At 39.6% G+C, this 27,145-nt stretch overlaps 2 protein-coding genes and 1 long non-coding RNA gene across 9 annotated transcripts in view; 2 read left to right on the top strand and 1 right to left on the bottom strand.

Moving 5' to 3' along the window:
- nup35 (nucleoporin 35) overlaps positions 1-27,145 on the top strand; it is a 39,511-nt gene that overhangs the window by 3,818 nt on the left and 8,548 nt on the right. The gene's annotated exons all lie outside the window — the stretch shown is intronic.
- dusp19a (dual specificity phosphatase 19a) lies at positions 2,499-25,473 on the top strand. Of its 6 annotated transcripts, none has more exons than XM_046054752.1 (6): positions 2,499-2,638; positions 3,654-3,938; positions 16,921-17,209; positions 19,105-19,151; positions 19,471-19,623; positions 24,749-25,473. In XM_046054752.1, exons 3-6 carry the CDS (start codon positions 16,987-16,989, stop codon positions 24,953-24,955), a joined length of 630 nt encoding a protein of 209 aa, XP_045910708.1. In that variant the 5' UTR covers positions 2,499-2,638; positions 3,654-3,938; positions 16,921-16,986; the 3' UTR covers positions 24,956-25,473. The 6 variants fall into 6 exon arrangements, with proteins under 6 accessions (XP_045910708.1, XP_045910707.1, XP_045910712.1 ...); XM_046054751.1 differs by having other exon boundaries at positions 2,573-2,955; XM_046054753.1 differs by lacking the exon at positions 2,499-2,638 and adding an exon at positions 3,374-3,508.
- Positions 24,636-27,145, bottom strand: LOC123974210. The gene is made up of 2 exons (XR_006825786.1): positions 27,023-27,145; positions 24,636-24,951 (listed from the first exon to the last, which is right to left on the bottom strand). It is a non-coding gene; the product is annotated as an uncharacterized LOC123974210 (long non-coding RNA).

The following is a 27,145-nucleotide window of genomic DNA, read 5'->3' as shown; positions in this document are numbered from 1 at the left end:
GGCTGTTCACAGAGCTCTGTGTCCAAGCACATTAATAGAGAGGCGAAGGGAAGGAAAAGATGTGGTAGAAAAAAAGTGTACAAGCAATAGGGATAACCACACCCTGGAGAGGATTGTGAAACAAAACCAATTCAAAAATGTGGGGGAGATTCACAAAGAGTGGACTGCAGCTGGAGTCAAGAACCACCACGCACAGACATATGCAAGACATGGGTTTCAGCTGTCGCATTCCTTGTGTCAAGTGTGTTCTTGAACAAGACAAAGCCTCAGAAGCGTCTCGCCTGGGCTAAAGACAAAAAGGACTGGACATCTGCTGAGTGGTCCAAAGTTATGTTCTCTGATGAAAGTAAATTTTGCATTTCCTTTGGAAATCAAGGTCCCAGAGTCTGGAGGAAGAGAGGAGAGGCACAGAATCCACGTTGCTTGAAGTTTCCACAGTCAGTGATGGTTTGGGGTGCCATGTCATCTGCTGGTGTTGGTCCACTGTGTTTTCTGAGGTCCAAGGTCAACGCAGCCGTCTATCAGGAAGTTTTAGAGCACTTCATGCTTCCTGCTGCTGACCAACTTTATGGAGATGCAGATTTCATTTTCCAACAGGACTTGGCACCTGCACGCAGTGCCAAAGCTACCAGTATCTGGTTTAAGGACCATGGTATCCCTGTTCTTAATTGGCCAGCAAACTCGCCTGACCTTAACCCTATAGAAAATCTATGGGGCATTGTGAAGAGGAAGATGTGATACGCCAGACCCAACAATGCAGAAGAGCTGAAGGCCACTATCAGAGCAACCTGGGCTCTGATAACAGCCGAGCAGTGCCACAGACTGATCGACTCCATGCCACGCCGCATTGCTGCAGTAATTCAGGCAAAAGGAGCCCCAACTAAGTACTGATTGTTGTACATGCTCATACTTTTCATGTTCATACTTTTCAGTTGGCCAACTTTTCTAAAAATTTAATTGAAATATCCTTTTTTTTTGGGATTGGTCTTAAGTAATATTCTAATTTTCGGAGATACTGAATAGTGGTCAGTTTTAATCACAATTAAATGAAATAAACATTTGAAATATCAGTCTGTGTAATGAATGAATATAATATCCAAGTTTCGCTTTTTGAATGGAATTACTGAAATAAATCAACTTTTTGATGATATAATTATATGACCAGCGCCTGTATATTAAATTATACTCTGCAGGAATAACAGAATTAAACAGGACTTTTCTTTGTTTTGATATCTGCATTATATATCGGCCATTGAAAACCGTGTATCGGTCGACCACTAAATTTCAACCCACAGAGGTTGATGATTTTCTTCAGAAACATTATCCCCATATAATTCAGAGGATCAATGTGAACCGTTCTTTGGTAGAAAGAAGTCCCACTGAAAACTGTTGACCGTGTGTTTGAAAGTAAAGTCATTGATATGTTGCTGGTAAAAACACAGAGACGGACATCTCATAATCTGGACAAATAAAACAAACATTATGAATGGAGGTAGTATGGAAGTATGAGGAAGTATGTTTGTGTGAACTAAACTTTCTAAAATAGTTAGTTTTGACATGATTCTAACAATCTTATTAAAAGTTTAATCTGTCTGTGCTGCTTCCTGTCCTTTCTCATACCGTCTTATACTTTTTCTGTCCTGTCTCTTAGTTTCATTCCTTTGCCTCACATTCTCATCCTTGCAACTAACCCATCCCAATTTCGTAAATTAATTAAAAGCTGTTAATGCTTTTGTACCTGGTAGTGAATGTGGTAAAGGAGCCAATTAACATAATATAATTATTATCTTAGTATATTTTTACCACTCTATTTTAACACCAAATAAGTTTTTAAATCAATAATTTAAAAAAAAATAATTTATATATATATATATATATATTTATATATATATATATATATACACATATACACACACACACACACACACAGTTTTGTTATGATCAGTGTACTTAATTTATAAAAGTATTTAAAGCTGCAACAAATGATTAGTTTTATGATTGAATTGTTTATTTTTTGATTAATGGACACATAAGTGACATATTTAAATTCTTTTTTGAACAAGAGTTCAAAACCGGAAGATATCCAGACTAAGCTAAACTTTCTACTAAATATTTTTGCTTTTATCTAATGTGTTAATGATACATTTTCTGTCCAACTTATTCAGTCAAACAATTACACCTTTTTGGTGGTTGGAGTCACTAACAGCCTTTTTTAAAGCATAAAATATACATTTTAAAAGGATAAAGTTTAAATATTAAAAAAAAGAAATCCAGTTGTAAAACATCCTAAATGTAAACTTGTAAACTTCAGGCTGCAGGATGTGCACAGAGGAGAGGTTGTAAAAGTCAGTTTGTCAGTTAATTAGGCACAAAACCATTGAATAACTAATTGGTGGGTTAATTAGTGAACAGACTGGCAGAAAACTCACCCAGCAGCCCTTCAAACTGCTCGATGGCCAGCACCGCGTTGTCCTGCGTGCTGTGGTGGAGGTGGTTCGGCATTTTGGTCATGTTCCACGGCATGGACCGGCACAGCGGGATCCGCACCAACTCGCAGGACGCCGCCCGGACCGCAGACGGCCACAGCGCACAAGACACGGCCAGCAAAGACACGGAGAGCCCCGGGGAGAGCATGTCGGTCGGTTCAGTGCTCCGGTGGAGTCTCGGTCATTCACGAGGAGTTAAATCCAAATAAGGACGTGATTTTCCTGCTGATTGGTGCTTTTCTGCTGCTGCAGGCAGCTCGAGGAAGCGGGAGGAGCTGCTTTCTTATTCACACTTTGACCTCCTCCTCTTCCTCTATCCCTCCTTCTCTACAACTCCCCTCCTCACCTCTTTCTTCTTCTCCTCCTCTTGTCTTATCCTCCAAAAAAAGATAGATTCCTTTTAGATGAAAAGTCAACACCAGTTAAAGCCGTTAAAAGCTCGTTGATGTTGCATTTCATAAGATCAGTGGTAAAAGTAAAAGTCCTACATTCAAAAATATACTTAAGTATAGAAGTATTATCAGCAAAATGTAGTACTTAAAGTATCAATGGTAAAAGTACGTTACTGGCTGTGCAAAAATGTCTGCTGTGACTGATATCTGATTCTGTCTGACATATTGTTGATACTGAAGCATCAATGTTAGAGCAGCATTTTACTGATGTTTGAAGTGGAGCTAGTTTTAACCTCTTTAGTTAGCTAGTTTTAACTAATAATATACACTTAGCTAGTTTGTATACATTCAGCTAATTTATATAATTTTATGGTTAACTACTTTATATACAGTTAGCTATTTTTAACCAGTTTACATACAGTTATCTAGGTTATATACTGTTTGTTAGGTTATATACAGTTAGCTACTTTTAAGTCCTTTATATACCATTAGTTAGTTTTAACTACTTACAGTTAGCTAGTATTAACTACTCTATATACAGTTAGCTACTTTTAACTCCTTTATATACCATTAGTTAGTTTTAACTACTTACAGTTAGCTAGTATAAACTACTCTATAGGGAATGTTAAGGTATGTCACGCAGTGTTGCATTATGTGGACGATATGTTTATATTCACACGCCTTCGAAGGATGCGGTCCCTGAATTGAGACACAGCTTCTGTTTACCTTTTCGTTGCTATGGCATTTAATAGTGGGTGTGTTTTGGTGTGTTTAGCTTAAATAAGGTAAAATTGAAGAAGGATGGAAGAAATGGAGAAGTTGAAAGAAAAAGAGAAGGGATCCGGGAGAAGCTAAATGCCACTGCCAAAAAATGTTATTTGGACAAACTGTCCGCGATAAACAACGTTGATCCAGATGATGTAGCAGCCCAAGACTGGATTACTGATCCAGACACACTACCTCCTACCTTGAAGCTCTTGAACAGTTTTGCAGCGTGTGGGTACAAGACCTCCTCATTCACAGGCCGGCTAACTGCGAGAGCATAGTCGTACTGGCAAAGGTAAGATGGCACTTCTGTTTTTGGCCAAGTTATTAAAACAAACAAAATGCTAAATAGTCAGCTAATGTTATGTTATTTTAAAGGTTCAGTGTGTACGTTTTAGTGACATCTAGTGGTGAGGGTTGCGGATTGCACCCCCCCCCCCCCCCCCCCCCCCCCCCATCTAAGCGAGTAATATAGCTACGGTGCGTGAGACAGCACAAAGATGACATCAATGAGATAGCAGAGAGTTGCCAGTGAAGAACTGAGGTTTCTTTAGATAGATATATTAAGAAATTATATTTACTTAATTAATCAGTAAAATCATATGTTTTTTTTTAATATAATTGTTACTTGTTCATTAATAAACAACAGCCACATCAAGAAATGAAGTGCTTCAGGATGTCTCATCCTGTAATACAGTATTTTACAACTTGGGAGGTTTGGCTCATCTAGACTAACATACCAAAGTAAATAAAGTAAATGTTTGACTCACAAAGGTAAGGGCACATTTCTGTCCACATAACAAAGCCATAACAGAGCGCTGGAGAATAACTAATGTTTCATGAAATTACAATCCAACTATATATTTTTTCTATCAGCGCAGTAAAGGTTTAGCTGTCTGACCTGAGCTTCCAGCTGTAAGCTACAGTTTTATTGCCATTTAGTGATCAGCTGATTGTGTCACAAACATAACAAAACAGAGCGCTGGAGAGAGAGTAACTACGTGAAATTAATCCAACTACATAACGTTATTTTACACCACAAACCAAAGCCAGCGTGGGAGAATAAACCAGTCCAACTACATGATTTTTCTAGCAGGGCAGTAAAAGTTTAGCTGGCTGATGATTCCATGCTCTAAGCTTACGTTACGGTTTTATTGCCAACTAACATTACTGATCAGCTGATTGCTAACATAACCGGCAAAGCCAACCCATAGGCTGGAGAATAAGTAGGCAACATGAAATAAATCCAACTACATATTGACAGGGGGAAAGACTTCACCTCTCTCAGTGATTATGGCCAGCTTCAAGCTAAAGCTATCAAACATCAGTTTTCGTTTGCGTCTGTTTCGTAGTCTGACAAACTTAATTACCTGTCCAGCAGAAAACAGACAATTTCAGCACCGCTTTGAAAACATCTGTGATTTCTGCCGTCAGCTGTTTGTATCTGTCTGGACTCCTCTGGCTTCTTGGTATAAAGATCCACAGGATCACACGCGTTATTTATCTCTCGTGCTAAATAACGCGTGTGCTCGTTCATTTGTCCAAATGTCACTTCTCTTCTTACTTCTAATAAACCAGAGGACTACTCAGAGACTGCATATTATTGTTATTATTATTTCCTCTTCTTCTACGGATGCATTTAATTAAGTGACGGGCATCTACACTGCTGGAATTATACAAGTAGAAGAAGAACGCCGTGATGATGTTTTTCTGTTGTCGGCTACGGTAGAAACATGACGACAAAATACAGCGACCTCCATAGAAGGGGGTGCTAACCGCGGGGTTATGTAGATAAAAATGGCTCATTCTAAGGTAATAAAAACATAATGGTTCATTATGTAAGGTCTTTACACACCACTGAAAACATTGTTATGGATATTATATTGCATTTCTGTCAATAGATCCTCAGAAATATTACACACTGAACCTTTAAAGAGTCATAAGCAGTGGGTTTGAGCAGCTGCATTTTCAATAAAAAAAGATTTGTTATAATCATAGAAGTGGACGTAGTCATCGTGACGTCACCTGTTGGTTTGTGGACTGCCATTGTGAAGCCTTGAGTTTGGCCGATAGGCTGCTGCCATGTTGATTTTTTGCAACCAGCGCCACCTGACATGACTATATTTGGACGACACAGTGGAGCTAATGGCCATGTCGGAAGCTAGCTAGCTTGCTTAGCTAGGTGCATCTGTAATTCACCTTAACTGTCATTTTAACCTTTGCTGACAATGTTTTCTAGCGAACAACAGTCTTAAAATTAAATGTACTCACCAGAGAAAGTGAACAGCCAACTCCTGAAACGCTTTTTCAACAGCGCTGGTGAAATTTACACATTGCTGTGGGTACACGTCACTCTAGCCTGATTGACAGGTCGCCATGGTAACGACTTGTCAATCATAGATAATCTCGCCCTGAAGCATACTGTGCTTTATGGTCTATTTTAAAATAAATGTGACCAACATTTACTAAATGAACATCATGCTGTGTTGAAGAAGACTTGAAACTAGTGATTGAGACCATAAACTTGTTAGGAAAGTGTTTACTGAGATAATTATTCAGCTGAGAAGTAGGGTCATTTTACCATTATTTCTAACGGAGCCGGACTTCTTTTTGCAACCAGAAGAGTCGCCCCCTGCTGGCCGTTCGATAGAATGTTGGTTTAAGGGACTTCCGCGTTCGCATTAGTTTGCTGACCGGAAGCTTCCCGCTTGGTTATAATCTTCAACATTGTCCAAAAAAATTTTTGCTTGTGGTGGGCAGATATAACGTTATTTAGTAACTAGTGGTTATGTTGATTAGAAATGAATGAATACATAATTTACAATCAATAATTTACATTTCTTTTACATTTAAATACATTTACATTCACAATTTAGTTCTACAGTGTTAGCATAAAAAGAATATAATTTAGGTGTTTATGCAGGTTCTCTGCTTTTAGTAATCTTAAATTCATTTGTTACATGATTTGTCAATGATTAACATTTCTGTCTGTATGTACAACAGGTGATGCACTCCTAGCGCCTTAGTGAGGTTCCTCTGAAGACTTGGGTTATTATCAAGTTTCCTCAGCCCATTGTACATGTATGGCTGGTGTTGCAGAGACATGCACCCTTGCCTTGCTTTTTAAAATGACAACTGTCACAGACACCATCATCTACACATTCAGAGCTAAGACAGTTTTACACTGATCTTCATAACACAGGTGACAAGTTTGCTATACTGAGTGTGCTGCCATATTACTGTGAGGAGTTCAGAGATCCTGTGCTGCCTGTCACACAGTTGAAATCCTTTCACTGCCTACATGACACCAGGTTTGATGGATGTGATTTATCAGTATTGGAACAGCACTGCCAGACACTACAAAAACACGCTGATGTTTCACAGGCACAGGCTGAAGTGATTGAAAAGAGGACTAGGATCACCGCCTCAAATATCCATGCTGTTTATGTTACAGATATCAAGGCACCAGTTCTGTCAACTGTTAAAAAGGTTTGTTATCCTAAGGACAGCAAATGTAGCACAGCTGATGTCAATTGGGGCATTACACATGAAGAGCAGGCATTGAGAACATATGTTGAAAAAAACAAGAGAAAACACAATGGCCACGAAGTTGCAACATGTGGGTTTTTTATAAACCCAGATTTCCCCCAAGTGGGACCATCACCAGATGGCACAGTGAGATGCACTTGCTGTGGGAAAGGTTGTGTTGAAGTTAAGTGCACTTCCAAGTACGGGAACAACTCCATTCAAGAGGCATGTTTGGCCAAAGACAGCAACTTCTGCCTTGAGGTTGTTGATGGAGTGGTAAAATTGAAACGCAGTCACCCATATTACACACAGGTCCAAACAAATATTCGTGACAGACAGTAATTACTGTGTTTTTGTGGTTTGGACACTCAATGACTGTGTTGTTCTGCACATAGAACCAAACCCTGATTTTGGATGGCTCGCCTAAAGAAGGCACAACCATTTTTCGTGGCGGTGTCCCTCCCAGAGCTCATTGGAAAACACTTCACTCAAGCCTCCAAAGCATCAGTGACCAACAAAACTTTGCCTCTAACAATGACACAGAAAAACAATGCAAGGAAGGGCAGTAACAGAGGTAGAGAGCACTGTCCAAAGAAACAGAAAACACTTTGGTGTCTGTGTCACGGACCTGAGGACAAAGGTGAGATGGTGGCATGTGACAATGAAAACTGTAGTGTCCAGTGATTTAATCTCGAATGTGTTGGACTTATGTCATATGAGTATGGCCCTGCAGCAGATGATGTCTGGTTTTGTCCCTCTTGTTCCACAAGAGCTGTGACTTAAGTTATTTGTGCGTACTTACCCTGTTTAAAGTTTTGAGTTTGTGACCAAAGACATCTAAACATTCAAATATTGTTTTGCTATTTATTTTTTATTTGACATTGTCTATTTAATATTTACTTGTGCCTTTATTTCTTCTGATGATTTTCATGTGCTTTTATATTTGATTCAGACATGAGGGGTGTAGGTTGTCAGCTTTCCATTGATTTTTAGCATAAATTGCTACAATTCCTATATGTAACAGTCACAATGTAACAGTAATCCCCATAATGATGACAAGTAGACACTGGACCAGAAGATAAACAAAAGCTATTGATATATGTGACTTCTTCAAATATATATATATTTTTTTATCAATTTCTTAGATATTGTGATTGGAGTTGCAAATGGAACATTATCTGCTGATAGAGCCATAAATAATGTGTTGCTCAAGAAGTCAACACACCGACGTTTAACATTACACTTTCACTAGCAAGGACCACACTAGGGCTGACCCCAAATAGTCGAAGATTCGATGCTTCGATGGGCGGACCCTGATTCGACTGTCAATCTCACAGTCGAAGCTTCGCAGCGAAACAGGGATCATGCCATTTATGCGATATGGGGGTGCTCAACGTCTGATTTTACATAGATCTACCAGTTTTCTCCCAATAAGTTAATATACACTCTATTACAATACACATTTCAACATTTAATGCTGTAAATAAACATGTAAAAAGAAAAAAAACTTCCAATAAATGTTTTTAAAATGCGTGAATTAATGAATTAACAAAATTGTAACCCTAACTCTGGGTCGTCAGTGCGCATGTGTAGGCGTAGCGTGTATGTGTGTAGTGGCAAGAGGAACACTTTGTGAAGAGACGGAACCACAGCTTCACCACTGTTGTGCTGAGTTGTCCACACCTCGTGGGACTTTTGGGTAATTTATCACCGTTGATGAACCACACAAAGAATATTATATCGTTTTTAAACAGCCGCTACTTGAAATAGACCCATGAGGAACCGCGACGTGCATGCAGTTGTCGGCAGCACGGCAAAAACTCTGCACAAGACCGGTGAATGGCAGGCAAGAGAGAGAGAGAGAGGGAAAATGGTCAACAATAAGCCTCAGTTTAGCTTCGGCTCGCAATCGCCACGCACAAAAACAGATGATTCGACTATGAGTCGACTATAGGCAGGACTTGATGATTCTGATTTGACTATGTAAATCCTTAGTCGGGGACAGCCTTAGACCACACAATCAACAGGTACGATTAAATAATTTATTGATGATCGAAACAGAAAGATGTATGACTCTTGCAGTTGCCGAATAGACATTCAAAGCGTTGTGAGGAAGCTACGATAGGGAAATCCGCCGTAGCACCCGGGCATGATGGACCCCCTTATAACCCTATAGAGGGGAAGAAGGAGATCAGGAGGCAGGAAAAAGAAAGGGAGGGGATGCAGAATTCAAGAGTGAAGAAGAGGAGCTGGGACGTGTGGGTATTTATGGAAATGCTGGCAATGACGTGGTTGATGTGTGGTCCCGCTCCTGAAACTAGAAGAAGCTAGAAGCTAATTAGCTCCACTTAACGTTACGCATCACAAACAATGAGAGCAAAATGAAAATATAGTATTTAGGTCAAAGTTAGAGACAAGAGATCTCATCTTATGGAAAATGCAGCAAAAACACTCTCGCTGATGCAGGGATGTAAAGTAAAGTTTTTCCTCCGGATTGCAGCAACCCATGCTATCCGGCGTCTTCTCGTCAGCTCCTGAACCTGCTTCCCTCCCCAACCATATCGACGTTTATTAAAATCTCATCAGAAAATCCAAACACAGCCTCCAACACACAAATTCAAATACAGCGGGGTAGAACGGCGAACCCATAATGCAACAGTGCAATAATGCAATTCCCTATATACAGTTAGCTAGTTTTAACTGTTTGTTAGCTGTTTTAACTACTTCATATACAATTAGCTAGTTTTAACTACTTTATATACAGTTAGCTAGTGTATATAACTTTACAGTTAGTACATTTATATACAGTTAGCTATTTTGAACCACTTTATGTACAGTTAGTGTAACCAGTGATTTCTAGTTTTGCGTGCGTTGTGTTATGAAGTGGAGGCGCAGACCAGGATATCTTTGGAGGCTAGGGCTACATTATATACAGTTTTTAACTACTTACAGCTAGCTAATTGTAACTACTTTATATACAGTTAGATAGTTTTAACTACTTTCAGTTAGCTGTTTTAACTGCTGTATACAGTTCGCTAGTTTTAACTACTTATATACAGTTAGCTAGTTTTAAGTACTTTATGTACAGTTAGCTAGTATATATACAGTTAGCTAGTATTACCTATACAGTCAGCTAATTTATATACAGTTAGCTAGTTGTAACTACTTAATATAAAGTTAGCTAGTTTAAGTATACAGTTAGCTACTTTTAATAAATTTATATATCCATCCATCCATCGTCAACCGCTTATCCTGCGTACAGGGTCGCGGGGGGCTGGAGCCAATCCCAGCAATTTATATATAGTTAATATTAATGTATAGCTACAGTAACAAGTTATGATTCACAAATCTCTATTCAGATTTGGGATGTTTCTCTAATCTTTGATTTTTTTATCTTTAAATATTGGATAACTGTTACTCTTTGGTCTTAAAGTTGAAATTAAACCATCTGAGAAGTTTACAGGTAAAATGTCTTTTGGTGGAACTGATAACAACTCAGTGACATCAATTAGAAAAGGGTTAGCAACCACTGGTTTAATCTTAAACAATGTGTTGTGTTTTATGGCACATATAATAAACATTTTTTTACCCATGTAAAATCTTAACATGTAGCTACAGCTATAAGACAAATGTAGTGAAGCAAAAAGTACAACATGTCCCTCTGAAATGTAGTAGCAGTATTCAGTAACCTAACATGGAAATATTCAAGAAAAGGGTTAGCCTGTGGGGACACTGCTATACTCTTACCGTGCCAACCCCTGTCCTTAACACACAAGTAAGTAATCGATGGAGTATCAACAGGTAAATTTTGACCTTTTATACAGTCTGTGAGTTTGACCTGTGAATTAACTACTGAACTGTTGAACAGTGAACTGATTGATGGTGATATAACTGTTTTACTGACTGACTGGTTCACCGGCTGGTGTTGACATTTGACCTCGGCAGGCTTGTTGCATTAACAGCTCTGTTATTGGTTCATTAAAGCTGAATATGACGCCGCAAACTGTAGCTGAAGAGTGTGTGTGTGTGTGTGTGTGTCATAGCAGTAATGGTTGTCAGATGTTGGAGTAGCTTCCCATGTTATGGTTGAGTAACAGCCAACACACACGCGCGCACACACGCACACACACACACACACACACACACACACACACACACACACACACACACACACACACACACACACACACACACACACACACGCAGTCTCTCCGGGTTTTCTGACTCATGGATCAACATGTAGAGAACTGAGTCAGCACTTTCCCTTCCATCCTTCCTTCACTCCTTCCTTTCCTCCTCTTGTACACTTTTTCATTCTTCCCTTCTTTCGTTTTTGTTTTCTTGGTTCTAACGATTTAAACTCTGCCAGTGTGTTTGTGTTTCTGACGTAAAAGCATCTCACATTAGGCAGGAAAATGTTATCAGTGGAACTCACACATGCATACACACGCATGCATGTAACCGCACACCCTAGTATGCACTTGTGCACACAGACACACGCTCAAAGTGAGCACACATTTCAATGCAATCAAAATTCTTTTCTTCTCTCCTTGTTTGCATTCCTTTCCTCTTATTTCCTTGTTGCCTCTCCTCTCCCTTTATCTCCTTTTCTGTGAAGATTGTCAGTCATCCAGGTCCAATAGTTATCCAAATAAGGTTAAAGTCAAGGGCAACTGGACTTGATTGAATATAGTTCTGAACTGAAGAAGTCGTTTGGATGAGGGAAGAAATGTCTTCTAGTATCTTCAACCAAGTCCAGTTGCCCTTGACTTTAACCTTCTTTCGATAACTTTATCTCCTTGTTTCCACTCCAATCCTTGTATTTCCTTGTTTCCTCTCCTCTTTTCTCCTTATTACCTCTCCATTCATCTGCTCTTATCTCCTTGTTCTCTTTCCTCTCCCTTTATCTAGCTGTTTCTCAATCTGCGTTCTTGTCTGTACTTGTGTTCTTGTGGACTTGTGAAACGTCATCAGCTGCGGCCAAAGTACTGCTGCAATTCAAAGTACAGTCAAATACCTGGATGTGTTCTCGCTCCACCCGTTTTACTGAGCCTGCATCGGTGGTGACTTGTGTGGACTTCAGATAGCCAGATATCCCAGAATGCATTTCGTCATTTCAAAAAGTGTAAATGTCGGACAAGAAAACTCACAACTGTAACTTATAATACTGCTGTTCTTTAAAAAATTGCTACAACGTTTTCGGAGATGTGAGGTCCCGCCTGCTAATGGGTCCGGCCGTCATCAAGTCTGCTGCTGTTCCAATTGCTGAATTACTGACAGCGTGCTCCCGTTCCTGGGAGTTTGTACTCCCAAGCTGAAATTGCAGAGTCCAAGCTTTAAAGTACAGAAGTCCGAACTTGGCAAACTCAACTGTTTCTTCTCCTTTCCTCTTTGTGTGCATGTGTTGCATGCGGATTGTGTGTGTGCATGTGAATGTGTGTGCGCATGTGTGTGTACAAGTGCGTATGTGCACGTGGATGTGTGTGTGTGTGTGTTAGAGGTTTGAAAAGGTCCAATTTCAGCCAGAAATTCTTTCTCTCTTTGTGGAAATATTCTTGGAAACTACCAGAATCTTTTCCAACATAAATAAGACTGCAGCTGTCCACGTGTACTGTAGTCCATGGGGCGCACACACACACACGCACAGGACTGAAAGTAATCAGTTGCTGAATTTGCTCCAGAGCTTCATAGTGGAGCTGAACATGTAATTTGTCCTCAGGGTGGAAGAAACGTCGTATGGGGCATTAGAAGAACACTCCACCAATGTAGCACTGCACTGCATAGACTGATGCACGCCCATTATTTCCTTGTCACAGTCTGGCACCTACATTACCCACAATGCAATTTGACTGCTGACAGAGTCTGGTAGCCTGCAGCAGAGATGCGCAGAGGGGTGGTGAGCTCATGTCTTTCTAACTCCACACCCACAGATCGGTTTAATTTTCAAACTTCTCTCCTCTTCCCTCCTTGTTTCCTCTCCTCTCCTTTCCACTCCTTTCCTTTCCTCTCATCTCATCTTTTCTCCTTGTTTTCTCTCCTCTCCTCCCTTTATCCTTGTTTCCACACAAGTCACAACACACACTACATCACAGTTTTACATACTGGTGAGATAAATTCAAAACAATACCACAAAAACTGGTTATTAGTAAGGTTGCTTGATGACCAAAACAAAAGAAATAACAAATGTAAATATTTGCACATTTTTTATACCTTAGTGTGCTTTGCAGTTCAACACACCAAACAACAACTTATTTTGAATGCCCCAGCATCCTGTCTTTGGTCTGGGACAGGCCAGAGATTGTTGTTCTTCACCTCCTCCTCCTCCTTTCTCTACCTCCTCCACCTTCTTCTCCACATCCACCTCCTCCCTCCTCGTCCTAGGCTTCATCTTCCTCCTATCCCATCTCCTCCTCCAACTCCTACTGTTCCTCTTCCTTCACCTCTTCCTCTTCTCCATGGTGCTCTTCCTCCTCCTCCTCATCTTCCTCCTTCTCCTCTGTGGTGTCCTCTACCTCTTCCTTCTCTCCTGTCTCTAGGTCCATTGTTCCAAACCTGAATGAACTGACTCTGGCCCTTTTATCTATCTATTGAAGGTCATGGTTTTGAAATTTAAGTTCAAAAGTCTGGTTATAGTGTTTAAACAATTGAGAAAAACTGTAATAAAGTCTTTAGCAGCACCTACAAAGCAGGGATGTAGTGCCCTCTTGTGGACCACACAGGAAACAATACCCTCATCAATATAATATAAAACTGAACTTCTCTACACTGACAGCCTGATGTTATTATTTTATAATATAATATATATTTAATTGAGTTTGGTGTAGGTTTGTTTTATTAGTTATGTACTTGTGACTGATATAGCGCACTACAGTGACAGACAGACAGCAGGTTTATGTTACACAACAGCAGTTCAGTCTCACCTCCAGCAGAGTCGGCCCACTTCACAGATGGACTACAGGACTCTAGCTAATAAGACTGGATTTGTTCTGCACCTGGTCTAACGTGGACCATTAGGAACCTGGGACCAAACTTGACGTGTTTTTCTTCTGGAAACAAAAGAAGATGAGGAAATTTAACTGAACTGGATCACCTTTCTGCTCTGGACTACCTGAACCAGAGCCATTCTGAGCCGAGCCGGACCAAAGCTGAGCCTCTGAAGAACTAGGTTTTTATCACACACAGAATAATATATATACAACTACAAACTACTGTGTGAATAATGCATACTTGTGACAGATATCTACATTACTTTTATTTAGGGTGACCATATTTTGGTTTTCAAAAAATAGGACAGTTTGGGCTGGAGGTAGACGGACAACCGCAGTCGGTGGAACAATAATTTTAGTAAAACAGAACAAGACGAACGTGTTGCTCTCAAGAAGAGAGGCAGTATAAGGAGCAAATATTCATACAATGGCATCCTGGCTCTGGCTAAATCTACATCGGTCTGCGGAGGCTCTGTCTACCTGGAGGAGTAACTAGTATACATATGTGTATTAGTACAATATTATAACATTAAATAAAAAGTTTAATGTTTGTATAATACTGATATATTTATAGGTTACACTTTATTTGGCTAATGTCTGCCTAAAGATTGTTTATAGTAGAGCTATTTGTAATATTTTTCAACAGTTCAAAAATAAAACCGTTTAAGATTTCATTAGGGCCAATATTAGTGTATTCATTATAATTACAGATAAGATTGTCATATAAAGCTTACCACTAGTACAATATTAATTCCAGTTACAGACAATTTTATTTTGATAACCTACATTGTTCTCATTCATTAAATCATTGTGCAAGAAAAATGCTCTACATGGTGGTTAGTCTCTAATGTGTTAATGCTAAGTGCTAACTTGTCAATAATGAATTAACATTCATGCATAATAAGTTCAACATTTCAAAAGTTTGTTGTAGCATTACTTCAGCCTTTTTTAATGTCCCGCCCCATCCATGCTGTGATTGGTCGGTTCACGAAAAGTGACATTGATAAGCAACTTTACGCACACACTTGGATAAAAAAGCAGCTAATCTTCTGCCCTCTTCATCTTCAGCAATGGAGAGGGCAGAAAAGAGTACCAACAGTTTGTGAGAAGTGCCGGTACACAAGAAAAAGTCCCGGTATACCAAAGAGTAAAATGTAATAGTAATGTAAACAGGGTGGGACTTATAAACGTAAAATTTGACACAGATGTGAGCATGTACCCTGAAGTTATAACAAGTTCTTGTTTCATGAATCATTGATTTTCAACGCCACACCATGGACACACACTTTGACAAAATCTTTTCATCTTAAATGGCTTAAGATACAATGAAAATTTGAAGTCGATCCCATTTATTGTCTAGGAGGAGTTCATTAAAGTATGGAATGTGTAATTTGCCAAAAATGACCAATAAATCCAAAATGGCCGACTTCCTGTTGGGTTTAGGGTATGCCTCCAAGAGGCTTTTTTGTGTGTCCTGGGATGATACGTGTGCCAAAAAAATTTCTTACATCTAGGTAAAACTTGGCGCGAGGACTATGCCATTGAAGGGGTCACTTCCTGTTGCCAGTAGGTGGCGGTTTGACTTTGAGGGATTGTTGGCATATGGATGTCTTTGGGGTGGGAATGTCATTAAACCTGTAAGGTTTGGTACAGATGTGAGCATGTACGCTGAGGTTTTAACAATTGCCTGTTTCATGGCACACCACAGGTTCTTTCATGAAACCTCACAGGAAGCACAACTTATCATCATCAGTGCCTTTAGACTGCACAGTGAAAATTTGAAGTTGATCAGATTCATTCTCTAGGAGGAGATTGTTAAAGTACGGACCTTGTAATTTGCCAAAAATGCCCAGTAAAAAAATGGCTGACTTCCTGTTGGGTTTAGGGTATGCCTCCAAGCGGCTTTTTTTGTAGGTGTGCCACAAACATTTAGACCAAGTCGGAGAAACGTGGCCCGGGGGCTGCTCTTTAGGGGGTGCTAGTGAACCATTTTGCCACACCCATGCACGATGAGTTATGACAATTTTCACAAGACGTTTTAACATTATGCTTTTTAACATTTTGTGCAAAGTTTCATGAGTTTTCAAACATGTTTAGGCCGCCAAAAATTTGGTTCATTTGCAGAAAGAAAGAAAAAGAATCCCTTAAGTTTCAATAGGGTCCTCGCATGTTTCATTCTTGGGCCCTAATTATATACAGGTTTACAAGTGTAGTTCAGGGCACAATTCAAGCAGGATCAAAGCATTTGTTGTCTCTCGCTGCTGACTACCGATCATATTTTTTCTGAAATAAGGTCCCACGGTGGTCCAGCGGCTCTCTATAGGACCAAGGAAAGAACCTTGGGGAACACAAACATGGATTTCTATGGCTGTTCATGTTCCCCTCAGGAAACACTATAATAACTCTGGTGATCCTCTGAATTTCCATCTAGTGCCATCATCAGGTCAACATGTACATTTTTCCAAAACTATTAATAACTAATAACTAAATACCTGCAGAACTAATCACATTCCCATTAGTCTCAGCTTTAGCAAATGTTAGCATGCTAACATATTAAATGAAGAAGGTGAGCAATGCTCAACATGACATTTAGCTCAAAGCATCCCTGTGTCCAAGTCCTCACAGATCCACTAGCTCTTGAGATGAAGTGCACCTCCAACTCGTCTGTGATGTTCTGTACATCTCACTCTGCAGCGTTACTTACATATCTAACATTAATATCGAGTACAAATAATGACTAATTTCCTTTTCTTTATCTTTCAGGTTCTCTCCAGCCCGGTCCAGTTCAGTCCGGTTCCATTCACCAGTTCGTCCCAGTCAGTTTGAGTCATGCAGTCCCTGACTCAGGAGATCCAGAGTTTCTCTCGGACGCGGCTGAGGAAGCAGTGCACCCGTGTGACATCACTGAGCGGCCGTCGCATCATCGAGACCTGGAAAGGGTCTACGATTACTGTGGTGGAAGACCCCGTCCCCCCAGAGAGGATGCTGGGATATGTCCCTGACACTTCCTGGGACTTGCAGGTTGGCACTGTCAAGCCCTACCTGCTGCTGGGTGAGTGAACGTGACAACACAGTAAACCACTGTCAACACCGTCCACCTTCAGTCATGCTAGATTTAATTTATGTGGAAAAGGTGAAGAAACCGTCATTCACAGCACAAATTATTTCCCACAATCCATGTCAATCAGTTGGATAGACACATCTACAGATCTTAAAAATGAATTACATCTATATGAATTAAAAGATAAATTTCCACACCAGAATGCTTAAAAAAACAACAACAAACATCCCATTTGTGACTCCACAACCTTTCTGGTCGATGACTCTTTGGTAATAAACTGTCACTTTGCTCCATAGATGCCTCCTATCCTGTCCCTCTTGTTTTTGGCATTAAATGTAAAGCTGTTCCTCGTAAAACCACCAGTGTGATTTGTGTGTTGTGTTCAACACATTTGCACTGGCAGTGAAAGATATTTAATCATAGTCACCAGTTATTCAAACTCACAAACTGGTCTGAAATTAGAGAAAATAACACCCATTTCTATTCTCACTCCCAACTCATCACATATGGACACTTTGTCAAGACCTCTTGCTATTGCTTTTTAACATCCTGGGTGCTCTTTAGTATTGTTGTCAGGTAAGCAAGAATAAATATGCAAAGCATGGTTAGACTTTCAAAATAAAAGTAGTGGTTAACATTGTGAAATGTCGTCATTTTGTTAGGTTTAGGAAAAGATCATGGTGTGGGTTAAAATAACTACGTACTTACGTGACTTAGTAAAGTAATGTTACTTTAGTAAGTTTAGTACCTAAAAACAATCAATGTAGACTTTTTGTTTAACACAGGAAACAAACACTGTTATCCCAGGTGAAAGTCCGGTTTCTGATCCACCCCTCCATCTGCTTACTCTGACTTTTATAGTCTAGTGTCTTTTAGCGTTAATGTAATGTATTGTAATTTTTGAAGATTATAAGCTTTATTTTAAAAGAACAATTCTTTACATACATTAATGAAACTCTGGTTCCCATATTCATAATTATATAATACACTTAACTGGTGCGCCGTCTTGGCCAGGTCTCCCTTGGAAAAGCAATTAAATCTCATGGGACTTCCTGGTTAAATGAAGGTTAAATAAGACATAAATTATACGCAAGTTTACAAGTGAGAGGCCATCGCAGTAATGGCAGCTTGTCCTCTTCCACCTACTGATTGAACACCTTTGTAAATAAGAAAGGGAAAAAAAAGAGGCACCAAGCAGATGCTTCATTCGATGGATGGGTCACCTTAACCCCTGTCCTGGAAGTGACCTTCAGTCCGCCAACACAGATATCTGCCAGTTTAGAGTAGAGGGTAACATGAGCTGAGACGTGGGGGAGAACAGGGGGAGACAGAACCCATCAGGGCTCACAGGTGGAACATAAATGACCCGGTGACCTGGTCAGCGTTTTGGTTCAGCACCCTGGACAGCGTCTCGTGCCAGAACAGTTCAAAGACAAATCCTGAACCAGCTAACTAACCAGTGGCTAGTTTACTCATGTACTGTACATAAATAACATTTTTAGGGACTTTACTTACTTACTAGAGGCAAATATTGGGCTTTTTCTCCACCACAAGTATCTGATAGCGTTACTGGTTAGTTTGCCGATTTAGGTTATTATTAATACAAAATATAGTTATTGCCTATTAGTACAGTTAAATCCACACAGCAGTATATAAACTGATAATTAACTTCATCTCTTCTAGCTGCAACATTAACTAATTATAATCCAATAATAAGTGGTCCATTCTGCATAATGAGTACTTTTACTTTTAATACTTTAAGTATACTTTTGTACTTTTATTTGTATTGTAGTATTTCTACTATTACATAAGTTAAGGATCTGAATACTTCTTCCATTGCTGTACCTAACTACAGTAATTCACTGTGTGTGTGTGTGTGTGTGTAGGTTCTCAAGATGCTGCACATGACTTCGGCACTCTGAGAAAACACAAGGTGAGTTTTCTTTTACTATTGATCTGATAACATTCAATTCAGTTTCCATGTTGTACAGGTGTTTCACTGTGGACAGAGGTCTCCACTAAAACAAACTGCAAATGTTAATGTGGATGCAAATCATTTTCCCAGTCAGTTCTATAAATGTAGACGGCTTGATGTAGATGTAGCCTCAGACATGTTAAAAAATAATGGGAGTGAAAACTGAGCAAGCTGTTAACTGCCTAGATGTTACTGTTATGTGATTCCTGTTTATTTACGTCACCTTTACTCTGGGATTATCAAGAGTAAGTCTCCTCCTCCTCCTCCTCTTCCCCAGGTGTCTCACATCCTGAACGTGGCCTTCGGGGTGGAGAATGCCTTTCCTGACCTGTTCCTCTATAAGACCGTCAGTATTCTGGATCACCCAGACACAGATCTGCTGCCTCACATCCAGGACTGTTCTGACTTCATCCAGCAGGCTCGTAAAGAGGTAACTGTTCCCCACAGACTGGAGTGAAACCACAGACGTTTCAGAAAGCTGTTGCAATCTTCTCAATAAAAAACCTTTGGTGCGACATCTAGAGTCACTTGGCCAATCAGAATGAAGATAACGGCATCGTCTTCCTTTTACATTGATGGCAACCTTTCGTGGTACTGCAGTAAATTGTAGTCTCATTTGCTGCCAGCAATGTAATATGTTGTTTAACTTTATGTTTGGTAACTAGTTGCTATGTTAACTTGTCAAATCAAGTTTAAGTGCATCGTGATCTTTCCCAATCTGTTTAAAATGGTGGGCTTGCCAGCTAGTTAGCACATCAGCTAACGTCAGTGAATTATTAATCAGTTTAGAACCAGAATAATTTTCCAGAGTTAAAAGCTAAGTTATACGTTACGAGGGAAATTAAACAAACGCATAATGAAACCACCCGTGTCCAGTTTAATGAGTAAACGTGTTAACTCTTTAAACTGAAAAACCTGCTCTGGCGGAACATTTTAATTTGACGGAAGGGTCTAGATGCCCCCACCTAGAGGAAAAATCTTTTGCTAAGAATAGTCTTTTCTTTAACTCTTGAGAAAACACTAAGATCTCAATAGTATATATTTTTGAGATCACTCCAATCTGAATTGTTGCTCCTAAAACCCTTTAGGATGAGATGAAGAGAGATTGAGGTTTTGAGACTTAGATAAGAAAACTGGAAACTGAATTGAGATTACAATAGGATAAATGAAAGTACCAGATGAGATGTCATCATTGTATCTTTTTGAGTTCATTAATGTCTTGCTTATTGTTCCTAAAAAGCAGTTGGGAGCTCTGGGGAGATGTTCGTGAGCTTGAGACCTTTGGTCTCACCTTGGTATTAAAATCAGTCATCTTTTATATTCTCCATTTAAGTTTGCAGGTCTGTATTAATAAAGCAATTAATAATTTGAACTGTTAAGTCTTTAAAATCTCTCAAAATAAAGACAAATGTCTGAAGTTATTCTTTAAACTGCTCAGTCAGTCTGACCAGCGGTCCTCAAACAATCATGTAAAACAAACAAAAGCAATTCTCACATTCGAGATGCTGGAGTTTTTCCTGGAGAGATTATTTAAACCATTAATTGCTTATCAAAACTGACTTTTAGCAACTGGCAAATCAGTTCAGCTTTACTGTTAACGTTAAACAGTCGTCAGAACGCAAATCCTCGTCAAACATCCTGTCTGCAAACAGTGCGAGGGACGTCTTACTCTGCGGAAAAAACCCTGCAACGGAAGCCGGATCCTAAAGTGAGGGAAGGTTTGACATGTGACACACGTTTCGACTTCTCCTCTCGTCTCCTCTCCCCTGTTCTGAATAATAGATGAGTAGTTTTGTTCATGTTTTATTAAACTGCACACAGATCAGATCTCAGTGTCATACAAGCTTTTAGCGGCGAAGCCTGCGACTCACCTTAACATGACACCACACACACACACACACACACACACAGAGCGAGTCATTAGGCAGTCATTAGCGGTGTGTGATTACAGGAAGTGTGTGTGTTCATTATGATATGTTTCTGTGAGTGTACGTGGTAATTCCAGCCCTGATGATAATCAAACTGATGCTTTTACGTTGAAATGCAGGGTCAGATTACCCAGCAGACCATCTGGCTGGTAATGACCCTCAGTTATTGACGATGTCATGACAACGACAGCATCATGTGACTGAGTACAGATCCATAACCCGGTGAACATGCTAAATGTGTTTTGTGTTTTATACTACAGTTTTCTGATCTTAAATACATTTTCGATTCATTCCTTGCTCATATTTTCTGGTATTTCTCAGAATTTTTGGGTCCTCAACAAACTTTTTCACATCAGGGACCCCTAAACTGACACAAATTAGACCGCAGACCCCCATTTGATTTTATCACAGGGTCCCCCACCTGATAGGACTTTTGCTTTCAGATGTTTTATTATGTAAAGTTTATGAAACCCAGTCACACATTCTGTCGTTACTTTACCTATGGATGGCATTATAGTGAAAATACATTATTCCACTTTTTGCTGGGGACCCCGTGGAACCCAGATACCCACTTTGAGGACCAGTTTTTTAAAGCCAAAGTCTGAATGTTCAGGAAAAGAGATGTATTTGTTTTTTTAGCCCAGATTGTTGGCTAGCACATGTGAGTTGAATTTTACCCAACATTTAGCGTGAATTGCTCAGATTTTGTACCCAAGTTTCTGTGAAATCCTTTTTGGCCTGCTCCTAACTTGAAATCTGATGTTTTTAATTAATTAATTTAGTTTTTATTAAAATTTTAACATATTTTCCAGGTCTGGTTTTAACCAAATGTTCAGGTTTGTAAACACGTCATCAAAATTCACAAAATGTTTGGTTCTGGGTTTGAAAATAAAGAAAACAGTCTGTCTTGTTGGAAGACTTTTGACATTTTGGGAGAAGCTTTTGTTTATCTGTTCTCCCTGGAGTCAGATGAGAAGGCTGATACCAGTTTGGTTCTGCTGCAGTGAACTGGGACACAGCTGTGGTGTGAAGGAAAATAGGCTGCTGTAATGGAGAAGCTAATGGGCTTCCAAAGACACAAACAAACAAACATCTATTAACTAAACAGCTCGTAAGTGGCTGTGGTCCATTCTGCTCTGTTTGTCTGTAGAGCCCCCTAGTGTTTACAGAGCATCATGTTTCCTGGCCTAAATATCCCCTGTGAGCCCTAAGCACTGAAGCCTCACAGATTTTAATCAGCGTTAAGTGTGTGAGTTCAGGAGGGTTTGAGGATTTAAAGCGCTTTATGAGGAATGGGACAGCACTTTGTGAAATGACTTTACCTGACCAGAGACAGTAAAGTGTAGCAGATATTTCAGACTGTATGTAGTTTCATAAACTGAGTTGATAGCAGAGCAGTTCTCTTGGACTAAATCAACATATCTGAAGTCATTTTATGATGAGAAATGCTGTTTTAAGGTCACAACGCAATGCATTGTGGATTATTCCCTTATTAAGCAATGTCTGGAGAGTTGCAGATTTCTAATAGGCTATTTCTATATTTCAGAAAAATCTATCTAAACCAGTGGTTCTCAAAGTTTTTCTGTCATGCCCTCCTTCAGAAGCCAAAAAAGTTCAAGCCCCCTCACCCCAGCAAATGTGGATTGTTTATGTCACCACATGAATCCTATTCATGCAGCTTTAGGTCTGCTTAACATCCACGACCCCCCTGAAGTGGGAAGTTTGAGAACCACTCCTATTGATACCCAGTTCTAAAAGGACCCGGTTCCAAAATTTCTTAAAAAGTGAAAATCAATAAGGTCCGAGCTTATCGATACCGCTATTGAGACTAGCGGGTCCTATAATGTAACATTATGTCTCAAGCGTCAAATCTGGTTTACCTTGAAACGCGATGGATAAGAAAGCTAATGTTTTTAAGTGACGGCATCGAAACGGGGTATTAAACAGGCCCGGGGCTGTTCATCATCAGGCTGCAGCCTGTGCTGCTCTCTGTCGGCAACTACATACACACATCGGCCAGCAGAGGGAAAGGCTGCACCGTCACCGTGGAGACAGTGAAGTTAAGTTAGCTCCAAACTTCTCAACTTGCCGACAGCTACGCTAGTTACTGTAAGTGCATGGTACAGGGTACACCCTGGACAGGTCGCCAGTCCATCGCAGGGCCTGTCTGAGTTTTTATTCTTTCTAAACGTCACTCAATATTGTGATGTCAGATATAATATATAACAGTGTTATTGCACACTGAATATTTTCCTCATACCGTGCAGGCCTACCTAATGCCCGTTGGGTCTGGTCTAAACAAATAACCATCACCAATTAATAATAAAGTATCGATAGTGGTATCGACAAGGAATCGGATCATTAAGTAGTGTAATTAGGGATGGGGATTGTTAATATTTTTTGATATTGATACCCTTATTGAGACTACTTAATGATCCGATTCCTTGTCGATACCACTATCGATAATAGGGTCACTATCAATAAGGGTATCAATATCAAAAAAAATTAACAATCCCCATCCCTAATTACAAGACAATAATCCGTTATTTAGGACGAGTGTTATAATGTCGTAGCTATACCGCCTGCTGTAGCCTAAACGTGTCACAGTACAGTGGCAGTAATTGTAGTGACAAAGGACAAAAGTAATGGGACACGCCTGTCCCAATACTTTTGGGAGGGGCTGTGTTTGGCCTTTTCCTCTTTTGATGTTGCACAAAGCCAACTCCATAAAGAAATGGTTTTCCTATTTTGGTGTGGAAGAATTTGACAGACCTGCTCAGAGCCCGGACTGAACATCTTTGGGATGAACTAGAACAGAGAATGCAGCCAGGCCCTCTCGTCCAACATTAGTGTCTGACCTCACAAATGCTTTTCTGGGTGAACGGGAAACAGCTCCTACAGACAAACTCGAAAATCCTGTAGAAACCCTGATTGGAAACTGCTACAGCTGCAAAGGAGGGACCAACTCCATATTAATGCCAATGGGATGTCATAAATGTAATGTGTAGGTCTCCCAGTACTTTTGATATAGTGTACCTTAGGTACTCTGGCTGGATTATACTCTCTTCTTTGGTTACTTGATGATGCAGTGGGACTTCCTAAAATAAAGTGAACAAGCGTCTGTTTTTGATTGATCCGACCTGTCTTGCCGTAATCGTGGTTGGAAATGTGGTTGTCTCAGTATTTTAGATTTACTACTGATAATCAGAATCAGAAGGAGCTTTATTGCCAAGTAGTGTTTTACACATACGAGGAATTTGCTGTGGGGATAAGGTGCTACACGTAGATAAACATACAGTCAACATAAATAAATGTAGAAATATATAAATATGGAATGGAACAAACAACAGATAAAGAACAAACTTTCCTAGCACTTATACTGTCAGTATAAGTTTAACTGATAGTTTTCATTGTGCCTGATTTTACTTCCGGCGACAGTTGACTTGCTGGCTAACAGAGAGAGAATATTGGACTTAGATTAACCAGGTGACACAAACACGACTCCTATGGGATGTTCATGTTGCTCCGTGTCTGCTGGATGTTTGCTACAGCAACTTTATTAGTTGTGGTAAATGAAATCAATTAATGCAGCTTTAATATTAGCGTTTACTTCTGCTTCTCCCTCAGAAAGGCGTAGTGTTGGTCCACTGCAATGCCGGCGTGTCACGGGCCCCGGCTGTGGTCATTGGCTTCCTGATGTCCTGTGAAGGCCAGTCTTTTGACGCCGCGCTCTCGTTGGTCAGATCAGCTCGGCCCGCCTCCTCCCCCAACCCCGGCTTCCTGGAACAACTGAGGAGCTTCAAAACGTTGACGATTAACGGATCCAAACACTGAGGCCGGAAGAGAAAATGTTCAAGAAATAAGTTTGGTTTTAATGAGAACATTTTTGAAATTATTGGATTTTTACAGTGTAGGATTTGGAATAGCACTAGAAAGGGTCTGCTGTGGTGTAATGATGCAGAATAATCAAACCAGATGTGAGGTTGATTAAAAAAAATAAAAAACTGCACACCACTTTTCTTTAAAATGGTCTTCACACAATATACCACATGCTGGAAATGTAAGGATGAATCTATTAAAATCGGTTCATCCAAATCTTATTGTTTCCCGCTCTTGGTTATCCGATTTGGTTTTGAGACTAAATTACAATATTTTCTTGTTTGTGTGTTGTTATTGATTACTGATGAAGTCTTCTTTGTGTTTTGGTGCCGTCCTTCTCATAGTCATCTCTGTGTTTTGTTAAATTAGATTAATGTTTGGGGGGGTATTCATTCTCACATTCACAAACTCCAGAATGTTTTATTTCTAAACATAAAAATGTAAATGACAGAAGCAGAAATGTTTGCTCCTCACTTGTATTAATTTGAGTTTGAAACCATCTGTGAAAAACAGACATATTTATTAGTGTCAATAAATCCAATTAAAAGACCAAAGGCAACATTTTGAAAATTTTATTATTATTATTATTTTTGGTTTATTTTACCAGGCAGGTCAGTTAAGAACCAATTCTTATTTACAATAACGGCCTGGTTGGAGGTTGAAAATGCCTCCAATTTGGAAAGGTTGTAAGAACTAAATCAGAAAAGAAGTATACCATAGATCAACAACATAGTACTAACAAGAATCAACCAAGCACACAGGACAGCAAGTATGAAGCAACAAACATAAAAGCCATAAAAACCCTAACCCCAACTCTAAACAGCTATCATAAAAACACAGGAGAAAGCGCAGGAGCACCGTGATCTAGACATAAATGATACACTAGTTGACAGGCAGACAATAAATAAATAAAATAAACAATGACCAACAATCAATTAATCCTACTAACAAGTATTTTCTGTTTATCCAAAGTCTGATATTGATATGTATCAATCCCCTGCTGAAAATAGCAGCAAAAATACATTTATTTTTTCCTATTTGAATGACATTTGATAAAAACTACAGTGAGCAGCTGTTTTAGGAAATTACTGAGCCTTAGATAGGTCTTCAGTAGGAACCAATTAACAAACATGGAAAAAGTAGGGAAGTCAAGAAACAACACATTCTCACTCCCAACTTTTCACATATGGACGCTTTTTAAAGCCCTAGGTGTCCCTTTGACGTTTTTTTGCCACAGACGTATAAAAGAAGTGGGCGTAGCCGCTGTGACGTCTCCCATTGGTTTGTGGACTGCTGTTTGGAAGCCTTGATTTTGGCATTTTGGCCGTCACTCTCTTGTTTTTTTGGAACCGGACGTGACCATATTTGGACGAGAGGGTGGAACTAGTTAGCTTGTTTAGCAAGGTGCATCCGTAATTCAAGGTTCATCATTAAGGTACACAAATAAGTACATTAGTGTAGCATGTCTACTTATGATTTTTAATAAACTTCTTGAAATTAATATTTCAGAAATATGAATTCATAATTCTTCGAAGAAAAGGGGCACCACCGGAGATTTAATTCACCCAGAGTCTCCGGACCTCTGGGTAGCGTTTTAATAATTATACAATTATTCACTAGTGATCAGTTAGTTAATAATCGCTCAATTATCTTAAATCAATCAGTCAATCTCATATCGAAGGGGTAGGTCCTCGTGACAGGGACTTTGAGTTAGACAATACACACACACAATTCCTGTGATTACGGTGAAATTTATTAACTAACTAAAGGTGACATAAAAGCGGTTAAGCATCAAAGAAATAAACAATGGCTAAAAACATCGGGCAAACAAAGAATGTTGAGTTCTATTGTAAATTGGGTTCTCTTGTGGGGAGAATTTGATTCATACGGGCAGCTAATGAGAACTAATGAAAGCAGTTAGATGATACTCAGTTAAATTTGGCTATGGGTTTAAGGATTAAAGATAATGGATTAACAGACTATTGGACATCACTGGTCACAGAATGCCTTGGTTTGCCTTACTGTGTGCTGTCGGCCTCCCACACTAGCTGCCTGATTCCTGGCTTTCTGCTAGAGAATTTTCCGGGTGTTAAAAAGCTTAAAAAGAACTTGGTCGTTCTTGAATTAAAATAGTGTAACTTAACG

This window comes from Micropterus dolomieu, linkage group LG07 (genome assembly GCF_021292245.1).
Source record: "Micropterus dolomieu isolate WLL.071019.BEF.003 ecotype Adirondacks linkage group LG07, ASM2129224v1, whole genome shotgun sequence".
In the NCBI taxonomy this organism is placed as follows: Eukaryota; Metazoa; Chordata; class Actinopteri; order Centrarchiformes; family Centrarchidae; genus Micropterus; species Micropterus dolomieu.
This window is presented reverse-complemented; position numbering and strand designations above follow the sequence as displayed.

Bases quoted from the DNA above. Each gene is read 5' to 3' on its own strand.
- dusp19a (XM_046054752.1), top strand. From the start codon at position 16,987: ATGCAGTCCCTGACTCAGGAGATCCAGAGTTTCTCTCGGACGCGGCTG. The intron at 17,210-19,104 runs GTGAGTGAACGT...GTGTGTGTGTAG, and splicing joins CAAGCCCTACCTGCTGCTGG to GTTCTCAAGATGCTGCACAT. The intron at 19,152-19,470 runs GTGAGTTTTCTT...CCTCTTCCCCAG, and splicing joins GCACTCTGAGAAAACACAAG to GTGTCTCACATCCTGAACGT.